General features: G+C 42.6%; 1 protein-coding gene across 12 annotated transcripts in view; it reads left to right on the top strand.

The window, feature by feature from the left end:
• Positions 1-16,394, top strand: part of LOC131261196 (glutamate-gated chloride channel) — a 39,812-nt gene that overhangs the window by 15,139 nt on the left and 8,279 nt on the right. For 9 of the 12 annotated variants that reach the window (XM_058263158.1, XM_058263159.1, XM_058263162.1 and 6 more), the window contains exon 4: positions 15,005-15,074. In XM_058263158.1, coding sequence (XP_058119141.1) covers positions 15,005-15,074 — 70 coding nt within the window. Of the gene's footprint in view, positions 1-4,592; positions 4,664-15,004; positions 15,075-16,394 lie in introns of all 12 variants that reach the window. The other 3 variants (XM_058263153.1, XM_058263157.1, XM_058263161.1) reach the window with 1 other exon arrangement.

Genomic DNA, 16,394 nt, shown 5'->3' on the forward strand with positions numbered 1-16,394 from the left:
TACCTTGGTTTGCGTCTTCACTCACGTACGATCACTCCAGTGATTTTGTGTTGTTTTTGTTTTCCTTTTTTGGCGTACCGTAGGAAAAGTAACCCTCCTCCATACGGCTTGAGAAACATTTTCACACTGTTTAATTTTTGTGATCCACTGTATTTGCTCACAGTCTTAACGAATCCTCGAACTGTTTACTACGTGTACTGATATTCACTTTTATTTCACACCGAATCGAGATTTTAATATTTGTTTTTTTCCGTGTCGATTTGGCTTACATAATTGGTTTCCTCTTTCTTGCCTTTCCCCCGTGGATCGTCTACCTCCACCGAGTGGCCTATTCTAATGGCAGCTCAATGCTCGGTGTGATTAATTGACTTCTCCTTCCCACAACTTTCTTGTTTGTTAGTAAAACTAATGTTAAACGGCCTGTGTATATTGTTTTACTTATTTTTATATGAGCCATAGTTTGGAACCTTTTGTTTGGTTTGGTTGTTTTGGTCATTTTCACGGTACACAGTTTTGTTTTATTTTTATAAAATCGGTACATCTCTTCGGTGTGTTTCGGAGATACTCATCCCCTTTGTTTTTTGTTCCTAGCACGAACGAATGGTTAGAAATATATGAACAACTAATGCCTACTCCGTCATCCTCTAACTCGACCGTTCCGAACGAGTGTGACTTGTCCGCATTCTTTTTCTACTGTTGTACACTGTACTCCGGCTGGTTTGAAAGGTGCAAACTAAAAAAGAAAGGCACAATAGTGGTCCAAGGATAATGCGACAAAATTCGTGCAGAATGCAATGATTTTTCAAATATTACTTTAAGGCCTGTTACTTACCAAGTCAACGATTAGCTCTAGCTGAAAAGAAAAAAAAACAGAATGATTCACGCATCGGCTATGACGCAACATGTAAATCGTCCCTCTTTCTATCTTATTACTTGCTTTTCTTACGACTTTCTTACAGTACTATTTTTGTAGTAAATTAATTTTACTGTCGAATTGCTGCATTTGTACGATATTATTTTCACTATTTTGATTAACTTTAAATCATTCCTGTGTACTTTTGCCAGGCTTTATCGTGTGTTGCTTTATTAATAAATTATGTTTTGCTCTATCCGTAAGCTTTCATTTGGGTTTTCATTATATTATAAAACACTGATCTAATAATTATAGTTAATTATAATTACTTCTCACATATCTAACAGCTTCTCTGCAGCTTTTGAAAATGAGTAAAAAATAACTCTCCCGGAACTCACAGTTCACATTGCACTCACAAGCGCACAAACATGTGAGGAACATTCAGTGAACTAATCGTTGGCTTTCCTCTCGGAATGATCTTGCTTGACGAGCCGCATTTCGGTTCATATATTTTTCGCTGCTTGGAAAGCAAAACACGACTGTGCTGGATATATGCTAACTTTTCCTTTTACTCTATCTAACCTAACCAACCCTTTAACACTACAGATTCACTACCTTTGACAATTGCCCTGTAGTTATTATCCACTTTTAGTTCGTTCGTACGTTCATCGCAGAACAGTTCTTGCGTAGCAGTCACATTGACTTTCAAACTGTTACACTGTTTGTTTTGTCCCTTTTTGTTTTCAACCTTGTTAATATATTCCCGTCTTAGGTTTGGATTTCTTTCGGTTCTTGGCAGCTTTAAGTTAACTTTGCTTTACCCAAGGATTCGTGATTTGGTTTTGGTTGATCCAAGGTGTGTATTGTTGGTGTTCTGTACTCGCATTACTTCATTCTTCTACCACTGTATACCTTGTGCTCATCTACTATAGACTGTGTCTGTATTTTTTGTGTTACTTTCTCACGTTTTGATGATTTTTCCCATGTATCTGTGCTGTTCAGTTCAATTGGTGGTGATTAACGTTTCACTCTTCCTCTTTTTCTATACCATATGACTCGATTGTGAATGTGTTTGTCGTTATGGTATACTATTATGTTGATGACTAAATATATATTATCTTTCGTATCTATTATCTTTCGTATTCCGTATTTGGCATTTCAACCGAAAAAATACAGCTGCAGTTTATTTCCTAAATCGAAACTCGAAATGTATCATCATTATTGTTCGATATCGTATCCAAGGCACTTTTTTTAACGCCAATACTCGAATTAAACAGAATTAAATCAAGCTAAGCTGATTATCTCGACCCACTTCACAGTCAAGACGACACAAACACATATCACACACACAAAAATGTACACATACCCACAGTGACGAACAAAACATTTCTTGTAACATGCTCTAACTACTCACTTGCCAGTAGAAAGGTAGACACGCGTGAAACGATCGTTGTTTATATGTGTTGTGTATAGCAATAGATTCTGGACATTTCCTTTCGTGTAATAATTATCATCTTCAGTCAGTCATACTTTAGATCCTCTTCATCGACGAACTTTCAAAGTGTCTTTAGATGTTGTAGATTATACATTTCCTACCATTTTAACTACCATCCTTAACAGCTCTTGAATGTATACAGTCATCGTCGGTGTAGATTCATTCTTCTGTCTTTAATCTGTTGTCATACTTGTGGGTTATAACACTTTTATCAATTTGACATAAATTTTTCTTAATTATTAACATCATTTCAATGGTTTTGGAGTTTATAAAATGACGATTGTCTTTCTACACCCTACTGAAAATGACCAAAAAGTATGTAAAAATAATATCAATGCCAGTGAAAATGATTTTCCACTAATGCTAACGCATTTTCTCAAACAACACTTCAACTGTGTGCTACTAAAACAAAAATAGCCGTCAACTCAATACAAAACCAATCGCAGTTAACTCACTTTGCTAAACTGTTGTATTTTCTCACTCTATGGAATGACAATGGCGAACATCGAACGTAGTTCTCTAGCATGAGATTTGTTTCGCCATTTGAAAACACGAAGAAATTAAAAAAAGATCAATTCCGAAGTAATTTTAAAACAAAGAGAGTAAAACACTTGCTTAGTTCACTGAATGTCAATATATTTGCTGCTGTCTCTTTCTACATCGAATGCCTCATTTACTCTAAACATCAGTTCCGTTTCACATTTATGATTTGGATCCGGCTTGTATTTTGCTCTTCTCAATCTTTAAGCTAATTTGCATTCTTCCATCTTTTCATCCTTATAACTCTTTCTCACTTACTTTTGCCTTTGTGTTTATTTGCAACTACTTACTACTAGCTGTTGTGGCACCACTGAGCTGAAATTTTTCCATGGTTGAATATTTAAATTTTGTAAAACTAGAACAAATTTCTAAATTTCTACATGTTTGATAACTCTACTACCATCTGTAGCGTGAAGTAAATGAACAATCCTACGCTGTAGGTTGTCCATGCGACAATCATACTCTTCCCGATGCATTCTTCTGCTTACCTATTCAAATGTGTGCCTTCAAATCAATACCTTTCTATTCTTCAGCATAGTTTTAGCGCTTTACTTGGTCGTAATAGTTTCTGGGAGGGTGCACATGTACTAGATTGAGTTTTGGTGTGCAATACAAACAAAAAATACAATAACATAGTGGAACGATTTTGTTGCTGAAGTAGTGAAGATCGGAAATATCGGATAAACCTGGCGTTTGGGCTAAACGAACGTGTCGATGTTTCTTCGAACATTAAGCTGTGGGAAGACGGGCATCCGATCGGGGTACAGTAGATTGGCCAACACCCTAGGACCATGCGTACTTGCCTGCTATCCTCTTCTTCATCTCACCATACATTATGTAGTTACAGAGCTAGAGCACTTGAAACGCTGCTAAACGAGTGTCTGCCCTATTTCTAGAACACCGGAACACTGTTCCTTCGAGATTCGAAAGAATCATAAACGTAGAAACAATGCAGCAGCAGCCAAAGCAGTAGCAAACGTGTTCGGTTGTTGTGCAGATATGGGGCACCACGGTTGGTGCAATCAAGGTGGTTTGGATCGCTCTATCGCTTTAACTCGTATTCTAGTTTCGATGCATCCCGGCATACATTTGCAGATTGTTTTGGTTGAGTTTTATCACTACTTTCGTTCGACGATGGTCAAGAAAATTACGTCGTTATTATTCCTTTCTTTCTCTTACTCGATATTAGTTAGTAAGTGTATTTCAAAGCTAAACCATCCAGCCCACTATCTACATCTGTACCAATCAATCGACATGCAGTGCTAATTAATTTTCTCTCTTTTTTTACCACCTCGTACCGTTTGCATTCCGCTTTTCCCATTCGATCACACCAAACGAAAACCAAATACAAACCCGGGTAAACCCACGTGAAACGATCGGTGTGCGAATGAATCATCGTGAAACACGTGAACGAACCGCTCGCGAACGATTGACTCGCGCCCAATCGTACCGCCCGTTGTGGTCCCCCGTCCCCGAACCCAACATCGCCAAAAACCAAACACCGTCGCCCGAAACGATCGATGCCACAAACACTCTGAATCGAAAAACCCACCCGATCGGTCACCACAACTCAACAATCCATCCATAACGTACGCAAAATCTGTCCCGAAACTGTACCCCGCCACTGGTATTACCCGAAACACCCTGTCGGAACCAAAATGAAATGAAAACAAACCAAAACCAAAACTCTGTCCGATCCCGTAGACGATAAGGCCACACAAGTGTTCGTCAACATGTTCCTAAGATCGATCTCGAAAATCGACGATTACAAAATGGTGAGTTAGTGTGCTTTTGTTACTGTCCTCTGGGGGGTGTCGTTAAAGTTAAACCTTGTCCCAAGCCACTGTACAGTATGTCTCGTTCATGTTCCCAAAACCCACTTACGATCGCCACCCAGGACAACGGAAGTAATTGTGTTTACCAACTACCACCGCAAGCCGATCGTTTACCATGCGCGCGCTCGGGACGTCAGCTCCAGCTGTACAAATAGGGACGAATTTGGAGCTGCGTTCCACATCTGCCTTACAGATCATTGTCTCTGCCGTTGTTCCGTTTTCCCCCCATTTACGGTGTTACCAAAAGAATCCGAATTTCTCTCTCTCTCCCTCTCTCTGTTTCTAAAACACTCTTCGTCCGATGAACCTAATAGAGTTATGCTAGCGCAAAGTTGAGTTTTCAAAACGAACATCAAAATAATTACAGATCTATCATGCGAAACAGATTCCCCAACTGCATCCAACCGGTTTCATCTACATTTCCCCTCCCGCTCTTACACTGACGTACCCTGGTAACAGTTTTCCATGTTCATACTTCCTAGTTTTCCCTCAATCGACAAATCATTTCCTTGTGTCATTTCGTTTCTCTACCACAACATAGCCATACTGACTTTGCTAGAGCTCCAGCCGATTGGTTATGTTTATTTACCTTCGTTAATGCCCATTTAATATGCTCTTTTGTTAGTTGACGTATTGTTTTGTTTCTAATAAGTACCGTTAAACGTCAATGATGTTTGAAAATGTTGAACAAGTGTGTAAAAGTGTGTGTACTTTACTCATTCAAATGATACACGGAAACGGTGAAAGTTAAGCCTTCCGACACAATAATTCCGAACAAGTTTATTACCATTCAACATCGAAATACTGCTACAATTACAAATACTTTAAACATCGAACTACGCAGCACCGTATAATTTCAATCGAATTTGTGACCTACGGTGTTTTCCGAGCTTTCAGAAGTCATTAGAACCAAAGGTGGACCCTTTTTTAAAACAGCTCACCAAACACACTTCAAAGACTAATTTTCTCTCTCGATCAACTTTATCCAACACCGTGGTGAACACACGGTTGTAACAACACACGACACTCAAGACAGCAGATCGAATTAGACCGTGCTTTGCTCACAATTTGCTTCGTTCAGAGTTTGTGTATAAATTTCTTGCCACCAACCGACTTTACCTTCATACTTGCTAGACCACTATTTGTTGTACGATACCGCGCTTCGTGCTTCCACAAACCGGCCCGAACGCATACATGCGGAACCGTGCGACAAACCAACAGCATCGTGATGACATGTTGAAAAGCACCCAGTCGGTTCTACGCTCTCTCCCCGTGAAAACGAAACACCCGTTAATAAGAAAACACTTCAGCATAACACACTGCAATGCACCAAAAGCTAGACTTATTTTGGAGCAAATGTGCCGGAAACGAGTCCTACCATTTGTTTGAACTTCATTTTACTTGTTTTAACATCTTTACTTTATCTGCCTTTTTGTTACATGCTTTCGTACATCTTTTTTAATTGCCTTTTAATTTATCTACAATTTAAGCCGTTGATGATTCTTAACAATCCGTTTAATGGTTATGTTTGCAACACATTACTCACCTCATTTTAATACATATCTAGCTTGTATGTACTGATATTTCTAATTTTACCTTTTTGTGTTTTTATTTTATTTCCGTTTTCTCCCGGCCCATTCATACATCATATATCCAACCGTTTCCCCGCAATTTGCTGTCGTTAGTGAACCCACCATTTCCACTTATTTTACGCTTCATATACAGATCCATTTGGTACCCGCCCGCCTACACGAACATTCTCGTTCACTATTGAGTATAACACACAGTTAAAGTAATTCCATTTATGTATATTTATCTATATCGTCTAACTATAATCCCATGTGTATTACGTACAACGCGTGATCAGTCGTTTTAAAGCATTTATTCTAACCGTTTGTCGTCGTCCACGTCTTCGTCGTCTTCGTCGTCGCCTTCGTCTGAGTTACGATCGTCATCGCTCTGATTGCGCAAATAATCACAGTTCATTGCAGTATTCGATTGATGTACGTATGTAAATTCGTTCTTGCCGTGCTGTTTCGTTTCAACGTGTTTCCATTGCCTCTCCATGTCACCCTCGTGTGTACACTCTAGTGTTCTCTTATCTCTCTCTCTGTCTCTCCCTCGCTATCTCACACACACACGAACATACTTTCTCCGTCCCATATTGGGATGTCTATCTCTATCCTTTTCGCTCCCACACTCTACTGAGTAAGTATTTTATGATTCGTAACATTTTTGCGTTTAACATTTTTGTTTGAATACTCTTTGTTTTATTTATTAGTTGGATAGAATTAGCATTGTTGCATTATATTTTTACATAATTTCATAAAGTGAAAATGTGCACTTTCCATTTATTAAATGGCCCTGAAAATGTTCACCTCACGCAATCACACACAAACGTTACCAGCAGATGGGTCGAAATTAAATACTCGTGCTGTTTGCGATATTTTATCTGCAGAGTAATCGAATCAAAACGTGCGGCAGGTAGAAAGCATTTCGTATGCAAAATTGCGAGCACAATTAACTATCGTCAAACTCAGGCGTCAAATTGGAACAGCAGCATGGAGCGAAATGGCCTCGGGGCACCAACGGTGACACTGCCACCGTCCAACGCGCTCGGAATGGACGAAATAATGCTAATCAAATCCAAGGTTGTGATTTGATGAGCACATTTCCATTTTTGTCTATGCCGTAGACCGACTGTGTGGCGACGGTTTTTCCCTGCCCCCGCACGAAAACCCGCCTCGCGAAGGCAAAGTAATTCAAAAGCATTCCCATCAGCTTCATCAACCGCCATCCTGTGGCGTCGCACATGGCACGCATACAGTACTCCCCACTTTTCCAGTGAACGCGCCGCCTACCAGGGTTTCCCTCATCCTCGTCATCGTCATAGGGATCAACTACGTCGTCTGGCAGACGAAATGAAGGCACAGTGTACGTTGGTGTGCGTGTGTGTGTCGGTGAGAGTTTCGAGCACTCATACGAAACCGGTGCGCTACCAACTCCGGCCACTTGACACGATTGTCAAGCACTGCTGTTGGACGCTTCCGCCTACGAATGCCATCATTAGCTCACCCGAAACGATGATTTCTCCTGACCTTCGCTGTTAGAGGATGACCTCGTGCGATCTCGTGCGGCGAACAAAGACACACAGGAAAAAAAAAGCACACACACACACACACCACGGTGGTGTTAAAGGATGAAACCCTTCACAGCAAATGGATGAGGATTTACATTTCATTAAGACAATACCGTTCGACGGTCGTGTGTAGGACGTTACGTTCACATTCTTAGCCCATTTACAAAACACCGGGCGTCTCCATTGCGAGGAAAATAGTTTTGCTGAAAACGGAAAACCAGCGGGTCGGCAAGAGCTGATTATTATTGCAGACAGAGAGCTGAAGCAAACAAAGACAGCCTGCGTAAAAATTCCAGCAAGGGCGAATCAAAGCTAATGTTGAGCTTTATTGGTGATTGATCTACAAAACACCGGGCGCCTCCATTAACCGTACAATTTGTGTAACTTGCTTGAAACAAAAGGTTTTATCGGCGAATAAAATGTATGAAAACATCATCATCACGCTGCAAGCGGTACCCTGAAGGTAATCGAGGTTGAAAAGATGAAATTTTAAACAACTCACAGCCTCGTGTCCGCGCCAACTTCCCTGAACATCCATTGCCAAAGCGATGGAAATGTTCTTGAAAAACAACATCACAGACACACAGACAGCCACCATTACGTCCTACCGGCCAGTGGTGCCAATGCTTTCAGCTGAATTATCTCACACAGCAGCACACCCAAGCCCATTCAACTGACTTAAGCTCTGTGCCGTAAAATTAATAAGCTATTAAATTTGCACCGACCGCACGGGCCATGACGGTGGAACTTTTCCTACAACTCATGCCAGTAAAGCGACGGATGCTGCCAGCGCCAGAAACCGGGTGTGGCCTCCGGACGGGCTCGAGAGGCGGCGGGCCGTCCGTTCACATTTATTGGCCCCGGAAAGTTCCATAGTAAAGTGCATTTTACGGTTATCGGCTGCCATAAGTCAGCCTACCTTTGGGTGGCTAGCCGTGCCTTCCGTTTTGGAGTTTTCGGGGCAAGCGGACCGAGTCACCGCTGGCCGGCTCGATTGGTCGAAGGCTGGTTCGGAAGCCGCGGACCAAGTGTCCGCTACGAGCGTACGAACGTACCCGAAAAACTTTTCCAATTAACTTTAAACCCGTCCCGGCAACGCTGCCTTCCTGCATCTTTCTTGCCCTCTGTTCTTATTTCTTACTCTTTCTTTACCACGCCATCTCTCACTCTCTCTCCTATGTTTGGTTTAAATATAAAATGCACATTTGAGAGGATCATATCTCTTGCTCCACCAGAACGATGCCGGAACAAGCTGCAGCTAAAACAAGACTTTGGTTCGTTATTTTATTGATACTCCACTTTACGATTGCGATTCAGTTCGATTGCATTTTGTAGAATGATGCTCTTCCCTACTCGCTCGGCACGCTACTCAAAGGGCGGCTTCCGTGAGGCAAATATTGATTTTATAGATAAAACCAATCCGATAATTTCAATCGGTAAACCACCGCATAAATGGAGGCGAACCATGTTTCATCCTATGTTTCGGTAAGCCAGTAATACAATTCTACCTGGACTCCTGGTTGGCAATGTGGTCAGAATGAACGAGCGAAGCCTGGAAAAACCACCCGTTACCATCGTTGCCACGATTGCTGAGTTCTGTAAACATTAAGATGGTAGTTTGTTTGTTTTTTATCTTGCAATTTCTACGCATACATTACCATAAAATATTCCAACGAACGCTGCTCGCTCGTGTTGCTTACCAGCTTCCTTCGTCCGAACCAAACCCATGGCCAGCTGCATCAGCATCGGATGGGAAAATAAAGTATGGCAAAAGAAAGATGCCTGATGCAGCTTCCGGCTGCCTCCGATAGCAAGCTTCAGTGCCTGCGTTCAAGCTTGTCCGTGTTGAATTATGCAGCAACTGTGCAGTGTTTCGCGCCTGTCGCGGCGGAATGAGAAAACACACAAGAAAACAGCAAGCGAATGCAAATAAATCCCTCCCCTCCAGGACCAACCGGGTTATGGTGCTTCCGGTGCATGGGCACCTTGTGTTTTGATTTCTTTTTGCCTGCCGACCACCGCCCGACAGCTCCTACTTGAGGAGTCTGACCACTGTGCAAGTAGTTGGCCTAAATGGAGACACATAAATTATGGTGTCTGCATCTCCGGCCGACGTCGGCGTAATCGTTATCATCATCAGGGATGTTAAAGAGTGCCCTAAGACAAATGTTGTACTCGGTTTTTCCCCCGGCGTTGATTGTTTCACAAGGGTAAAACAGTGAAACAGGTTGTAGTATCACCATTGGTTTTCATTTTTGGAAAAAATCTCCATTGAAAGCGTGGCTTTGTTTAAATAATGAAAAATAATCAATCACAGCAAGTTGAATCGAACAACAAAAAATCAATTATTACTTTTCAATAGTTTATAATAATCCATCAAGAAAAAGAATATCAAAGTACAATCTTGTACAATCTTGTACAAAAAGTACAATAAAAATCTCCTGGCATTGGAATCATCAAGATTGGCGTGATCAACAACAGTCGTTACAGTGCAGATGTTGAGACTTATTAGAAAGTAAGACAGGGACATTATTGAAAATTTCGTTTGATGTTATAAAATCATAAATGATTTATAATTTTAATTTAAATCATTTTAATGAATCTTTTATTTTGTTATTTCTTAAAATTTGTTTTATGAAACGCTTATCATACAATAGTTTGACATTATTATCATAAATCCTTCTTGAACAATCACTTGCATCCCCTTCCCACCCACCTGTCATGGCGTCTGTACATTGGAAAAGCGTTTTCACCGTCGACCCACATACGACTGCAAAAAAGATACCTTCAAACAACCGGTGCGCACCGTCTGCTCCATCATCTTAATTTTACCACGCGCTGCACTCTGCAACTGCTCGATGTTGTACGTTCACGATCAAAACACCTTCGACAAGCGAGTTCCAGTTCAGAGAGAACACACACACACAAACGGAAACAAAAAACTTTCCTATTTTACTGGCCATTTTTGCGCAAACGGTTGCGAAGCCAGCGTCACCCCATCTATTGCTCACACGAAGTTAGCACGCCTCCGACAACCACATCTGCACCTGACACCGTTCGTGGGGAACTGTTGTGTTGTGTGTCCACCAGCACGATAAGTCCAACAACAAAAAGAGAGAGAAAATTTACACTTGAAGGCATTTGGGCACAATGGCTGTCATGGAAGCGAACTGATCGCGTGCGGCCCTGCAAGCGTTCATTCGACTTTTCTAGTATTCAATTTAAGGCATATTTTTGTTCCGTTAGTTTCCTTTTCGTTTTCGTTCATTTCATCTGAATGTGTGAAAGACAGTATGCACGCGTCTTTCATGTGTGTGTGTGATTGTGTGTGAGTGTGTAGAACTACTTAACAATGCTCATCCTGGGTGGGTTAAGCTATCGCCGATAGAACACACAAACAACGTACCTCTACGTACACAAAGTCTTTCAGACGAATTATTTCCAGATAACTTCACAAGAAAAAAAGTGACATTTAATAGTTGTGCTCGGTAAGAGAAACACTATGCATCGTAGTTATCCAGATGGTACGAACCATCTGACATTGTGCAACCGTCGTGTGCTGGCCAATGACAGCTGTCAGATTATGAGACCGCATCTTCAGCAACTTGGATAAACAATGCAGTGATGTACATCAGTGTACCGTGTACGAGTCGATCTTCAAGCATTACGAAGTGAAGTGCAAGAGTGGCCAAGCGATCGTGTTTGAAGCAAAATGAACTACAACGAGATGTTTACAAACTCGTGTGATACTACTGTCAATTGTGACTCTTTACTTATACTTTCACCACTACTACAACTGTTACTGAACTACTACTACGTCTACCACTATAAAAACTGATACGTTTCTACTAACACTAATACGGCGACTACTGTTACTATCAGTTGCACACAACACTTACTACTTTTCTTTCCTCTGCTACTGATTCCTTCTTCAACACGACACTACCACCAGCGACGCCGGTAGCGAGCCTTAGTGCCATTAGGAGGGTTGCTTTATTTTTCTAGGGAAACCACTCGAACTCCACCGTACCGCCATCGCTAGCTGCTCGACAAACTGCTCGACCCGCGGAGCTCCGGGCTCACGGCTCGGGACGAGCTAGCTGGACGAGATGGTTCTCCCAGTTTCTTCATCTACTTCCTGGTCTTCTGTTTTAGGAGTTCTTCTTCCCGAGCATCTGCTTGGATTCTGCGGCTAGTGAAATACCCCTGAGAAGAAAACAAAAACAAACCCGCACACGAATGCACGCTCGTGGGTGGCCCGACCTTTGAAACCTTAAGTTTAGCGGCATGCGCATCCCGTCTCATCGCTCATCTATGTCCCATCTGTTCACCGCATGGCATGACCGCACGCACGCACACACACATCACATACACTCACACATTTCATGCATGCGATGCCTGAGTGCATGTGCAACCTTCCACCGTCGCAGCATCGCATGATGAGAAGCATGAAAAGCAAGTAGTCGTTGATGATGATGATGATGATGATGATGCATTGTTAGCCGTTGTTCGTGGCATGATGACTGTGTGTTGCATGTTGGTAGTAGTGTTGCATGTCGCCATCACCTCCGCCCGCACCGCATGTGCCCGATGTGCATTTGACATGGTTCTCGAGCATGCCGATCTATATCTCCACCTTTCCTGCCTGCTACCGCCTGCTCGTGCTCCACTTCGCTTGCGGAATGCACGAAAGTTTGTCGCATGTGTGTTTCGCTAAAAGCATCAGCATGGCATGACACATTTTTATGTTCCACCTTATCTATATTTATTTTAATTGTTTAGTTACCGTTCCCGAACTGCATGTGTCTCGAAGCACGCTGCCCGCATGGCATGGCGAACCTTTGCATGTGCATGATAACGGCATGGCATGAACCCATTCCCTCTCAACTCCTTCCCGCCCGTAAAATGTTGCATGTGCATAAGAAAAACACTAGTCCTTCGGTTGCATCCATCTGCACGTTAACCATTCTTCCCAGCGAGAAACAAAACCCTCCGATTCGCAGAAAAGATAGACATACAACGAGCATTATTTATCGAAACACAACTCAAAGAAAATTTAAATTTTCCCCCACTCGGTTCGCTGTTCATCACGAAAAGCACGCCGAAGGGCACAAGGAAAAAGAAAAGAGCTGATAATAATGCTTGCCGAGTTACTTACTGCATGGCCACCCTTCTCTCAACCGCCCCCCCTGGCACGAAAGGCACACGGAACGGACGGAAACGCGACCACCCGGGAGCAATCGAGGCCACGTCTTTTCCAAGGTCATCGCCATTGCCCGGCTCCCGTGTTTCCACCGTTCCATTTGTCCTTCGGTTTAGTTTTGGGATGAGTTTCGGTTTTTCGTTTTTGCTTTACACCTTCTTCTTGCTGCCTTCTGCTCGGTTTGGACAAGGACTGTACGATCTTCCATGCCGTGCAGAACGTTCTCCACCTTCCGTTCACGGTTTTTTATCCGCTATGATTTCCATATCTCTTCTTATTGCTTATCCTTCCTATCAACACCCCCAGCCCCCCCACGTACACACTCACACATGTCCAGCCCCAAACCGTGCTCGTGTGGCTCGCAGACCGCCATTCCAGCAGGCACCGAGCAACCAACTCCTTCCTGGGTTCCCTAGTCAATTTTAGTCTGTCGGCTTCCCAACCCCCCCTTCGTCCGGTCCTTTTTAGACGTAGGACTTACTCCTCCATTTATTGCCGTTTTCGATTAACATTCTTCCAATTCTTCCATCCATAACCGTAACTCGTTCGAAGCTAGAACTTTTATTTTCCGGTTCCGTTAATTTCAATTTTTATACATCACTTCTTTTCTGGTCCTTTCTCCCTTCTTTAACGATTCTTACTCTTGTTTGGAGCTCCCTATTCTAGTTTTTAAATTTATTGATCATTCTGCTCTTGTGATCTCTGTCTCTCTCTCTCTCTCTTTATCTCTTCTTCCTTATTTTTCAATCTTTTTATCAACACACTCTTAAAAACGTTTGAAACCATTTCCTTAACCGCTCTCGTTCACTAGGACTGTCGAACTACTTTCCAAACTAACAGTTACGTTTTACCGACTGCCAACATCGCAGCATACCACCCCGGTGGTGTCCTGTGTGACCCAACGATGTTACACAAGTTTTTCTCGACCCGCCTCCAATCTTTCCATTCCCAACATCGACCATCCTATCGGTCGGTAGCAAACTTTCTATGAACCTCTCCCAAAATAATCCTCCCCGCCCGGGACTGTTTAAATTATCTTTTGTAACATAATAAATTTCCATTGTTTGTTTTTCCCGGAGTTTACCGCTACCCATCCGCGCACCCTGAGCGAAAAGGGTCTAGCTCGCTAGCGCAAAACCAAAAACCTAGCCAGCGAGGGCACCCAAGTGTTTCCCAGGGAAAGTTCGTTTCGATTTGACCAAAATAAAAGAAAATAGAACGTAGTTTCAGTAGCATTCAAAACTCGGTTATATCCACACTCTTCCCGTTTGATTGGAAAAAAATGTTTGAAATCATTAGGCAAACATCCTGTTTCTCTTCAATTCCTCCCCGCAATCCCCGTTCCTGAAGTGTGCAGGACTAACGAGTAGCACGATTGAGTTATTCTTTTCCCCCCTCCCCCCATACCCAAACAAGAGCATAGTCCAAAGAGTAGAAAGAACAAAAAACCAATTCGCAAACCACTCCCACTTCGTTCGAATTCGATTAAGTAACCCTGCGGCAACCGTTTCCAAATCCCTATCGTCCATTTGCTGGCCTGTAGAAATTATGAACCAACATTACAAAACGATCCAAACAGTAAAATCCATCAAGTTCACATCTCTTGCTCCCTGACCATTGCTCTCGTTTCTATAAAAAAAAACAAAACCTATAAGCATCTAGAGTAATAATATTCAGTCAACATATATATACCACTCAAAAACTACCCGCCACTCTCTGGCAAGAGGTCACTAATATTTGTTTTCGTTTTCCAACGCTGCTGCCGCCGCCGCCGTCGCCACCGTCAACTACATCGGTCCGCCATCGTCACCATCCAACATCATAACGAATGTCGTTGAAAAAACAAAAACAATAAAAAAATAAACACACATAAAACCAACGAACGGACGTTATGAAACGAAAATTTATCATATGCACACCCGCTATGACGAACCCGTAGGAGTACAGTGTGCAGCTCACGTTCCGAGAACAGTGGCTGGACGAACGATTAAAATTTGATGACATCGGAGGTGAGTAGAAGCCGGGGAAGGTGGAATGTGTAATTACCTTTTTAAATTAACGTTTATTTCGCACACTTACTTACTTATCCACGAGCAGGTACTTATTCCATGGTGGTAGCTAAACGATCGTCGGGAAAATGGGGGACCGTTCCGTTGATTAGATAAATGATGCAATTTTTTGTGCAGTATAATGCTAGCGCGGGTGGAAATGATTAATTTTTGACAGAAGTGCCTCTAAACGATATATTTACGGTCGATAGAGGACAAGTGTTCCAATACAAATAACCTGATTTTTAATAAATCCTAATTCTGCTGAGCTCATTAAAAAACACTTACAAACTTAATCCAATCTTGTTTGAAGGTTGAACCTATGAAAATTAAAGTTCACTAATCAAACAATCAATAAACATAAAAATTTCAAAATGGGCTGAAGCCAAATAAAAAATTTTAAAATCCAACATTATATCATCATAAATGATTCGTTAACTAAATGTTAAATACTAACGTTTGTGCTATGTTGGAAACGTACCGTGTATAAGACACAGACAAATAGAAACACGTTTTCGGGTCTATCATTTCAATTCCCGATAAAAATCGATTAATCTATGGAAGGTTGCGTTTTTCCGCACCGTGTTGGAACACTTTCCCCTACACTTTTACTAATGTGTTATGTTGGCCAAAACCCCACATGGCCCCGCGCTAACTCTCTCTCTCTCTCTCTCTCTTTGACGAGCAAGCTCGAAAAAATCATTTGCTTCGCCCTACTGATCGTCAACTCGATATGTTACACTCCGCTAGCTACATCTCGCTAACACCGTGGTGAAGGTAAAATGATTTTTCCCATCCGTCGGCGTGCGTTTGTGAGAAGCCAACCAAATTCCAATCATCGCCTTCCTTCTTCGCACCAAAAATTTCGATCTCTTCCCGTTCGGGATCGCGATCGCAAACGTCGCACACATGATGCTCATAACGCTCCGGAACCATCGAGCCACCAATCGATTACCACCACCGTGCGCCCTTGGGCCAGTTCTCTCACCATCCCGACCTCGCCCGGCGACTACGACGACGACGACAGCAAGGAAGACGGCAGTGATTGCTAGCGAAATTCGATTATCCCTCTTGCCGACGGCTGGCCCGGAACCGGAAGTGTGGTGCGTGTCCCGCGCAAACTTTAGAGCACGCCAATCAAACGAACGATTCTTGCCATCCACTCGGTTTTCTTCCCCGCCGTTCGCTTCCGGTCGGGTGTTCGAGGCTGACGTTCAACAAATTATGTCATCGTTTCCCCCCACCGGCCGGTCCCGGGGAGCGGTGCGCTCGCCGGTGACA

Source organism: Anopheles coustani, chromosome 3 (genome assembly GCF_943734705.1).
Source record: "Anopheles coustani chromosome 3, idAnoCousDA_361_x.2, whole genome shotgun sequence".
Classification (NCBI taxonomy): Eukaryota; Metazoa; Arthropoda; class Insecta; order Diptera; family Culicidae; genus Anopheles; species Anopheles coustani.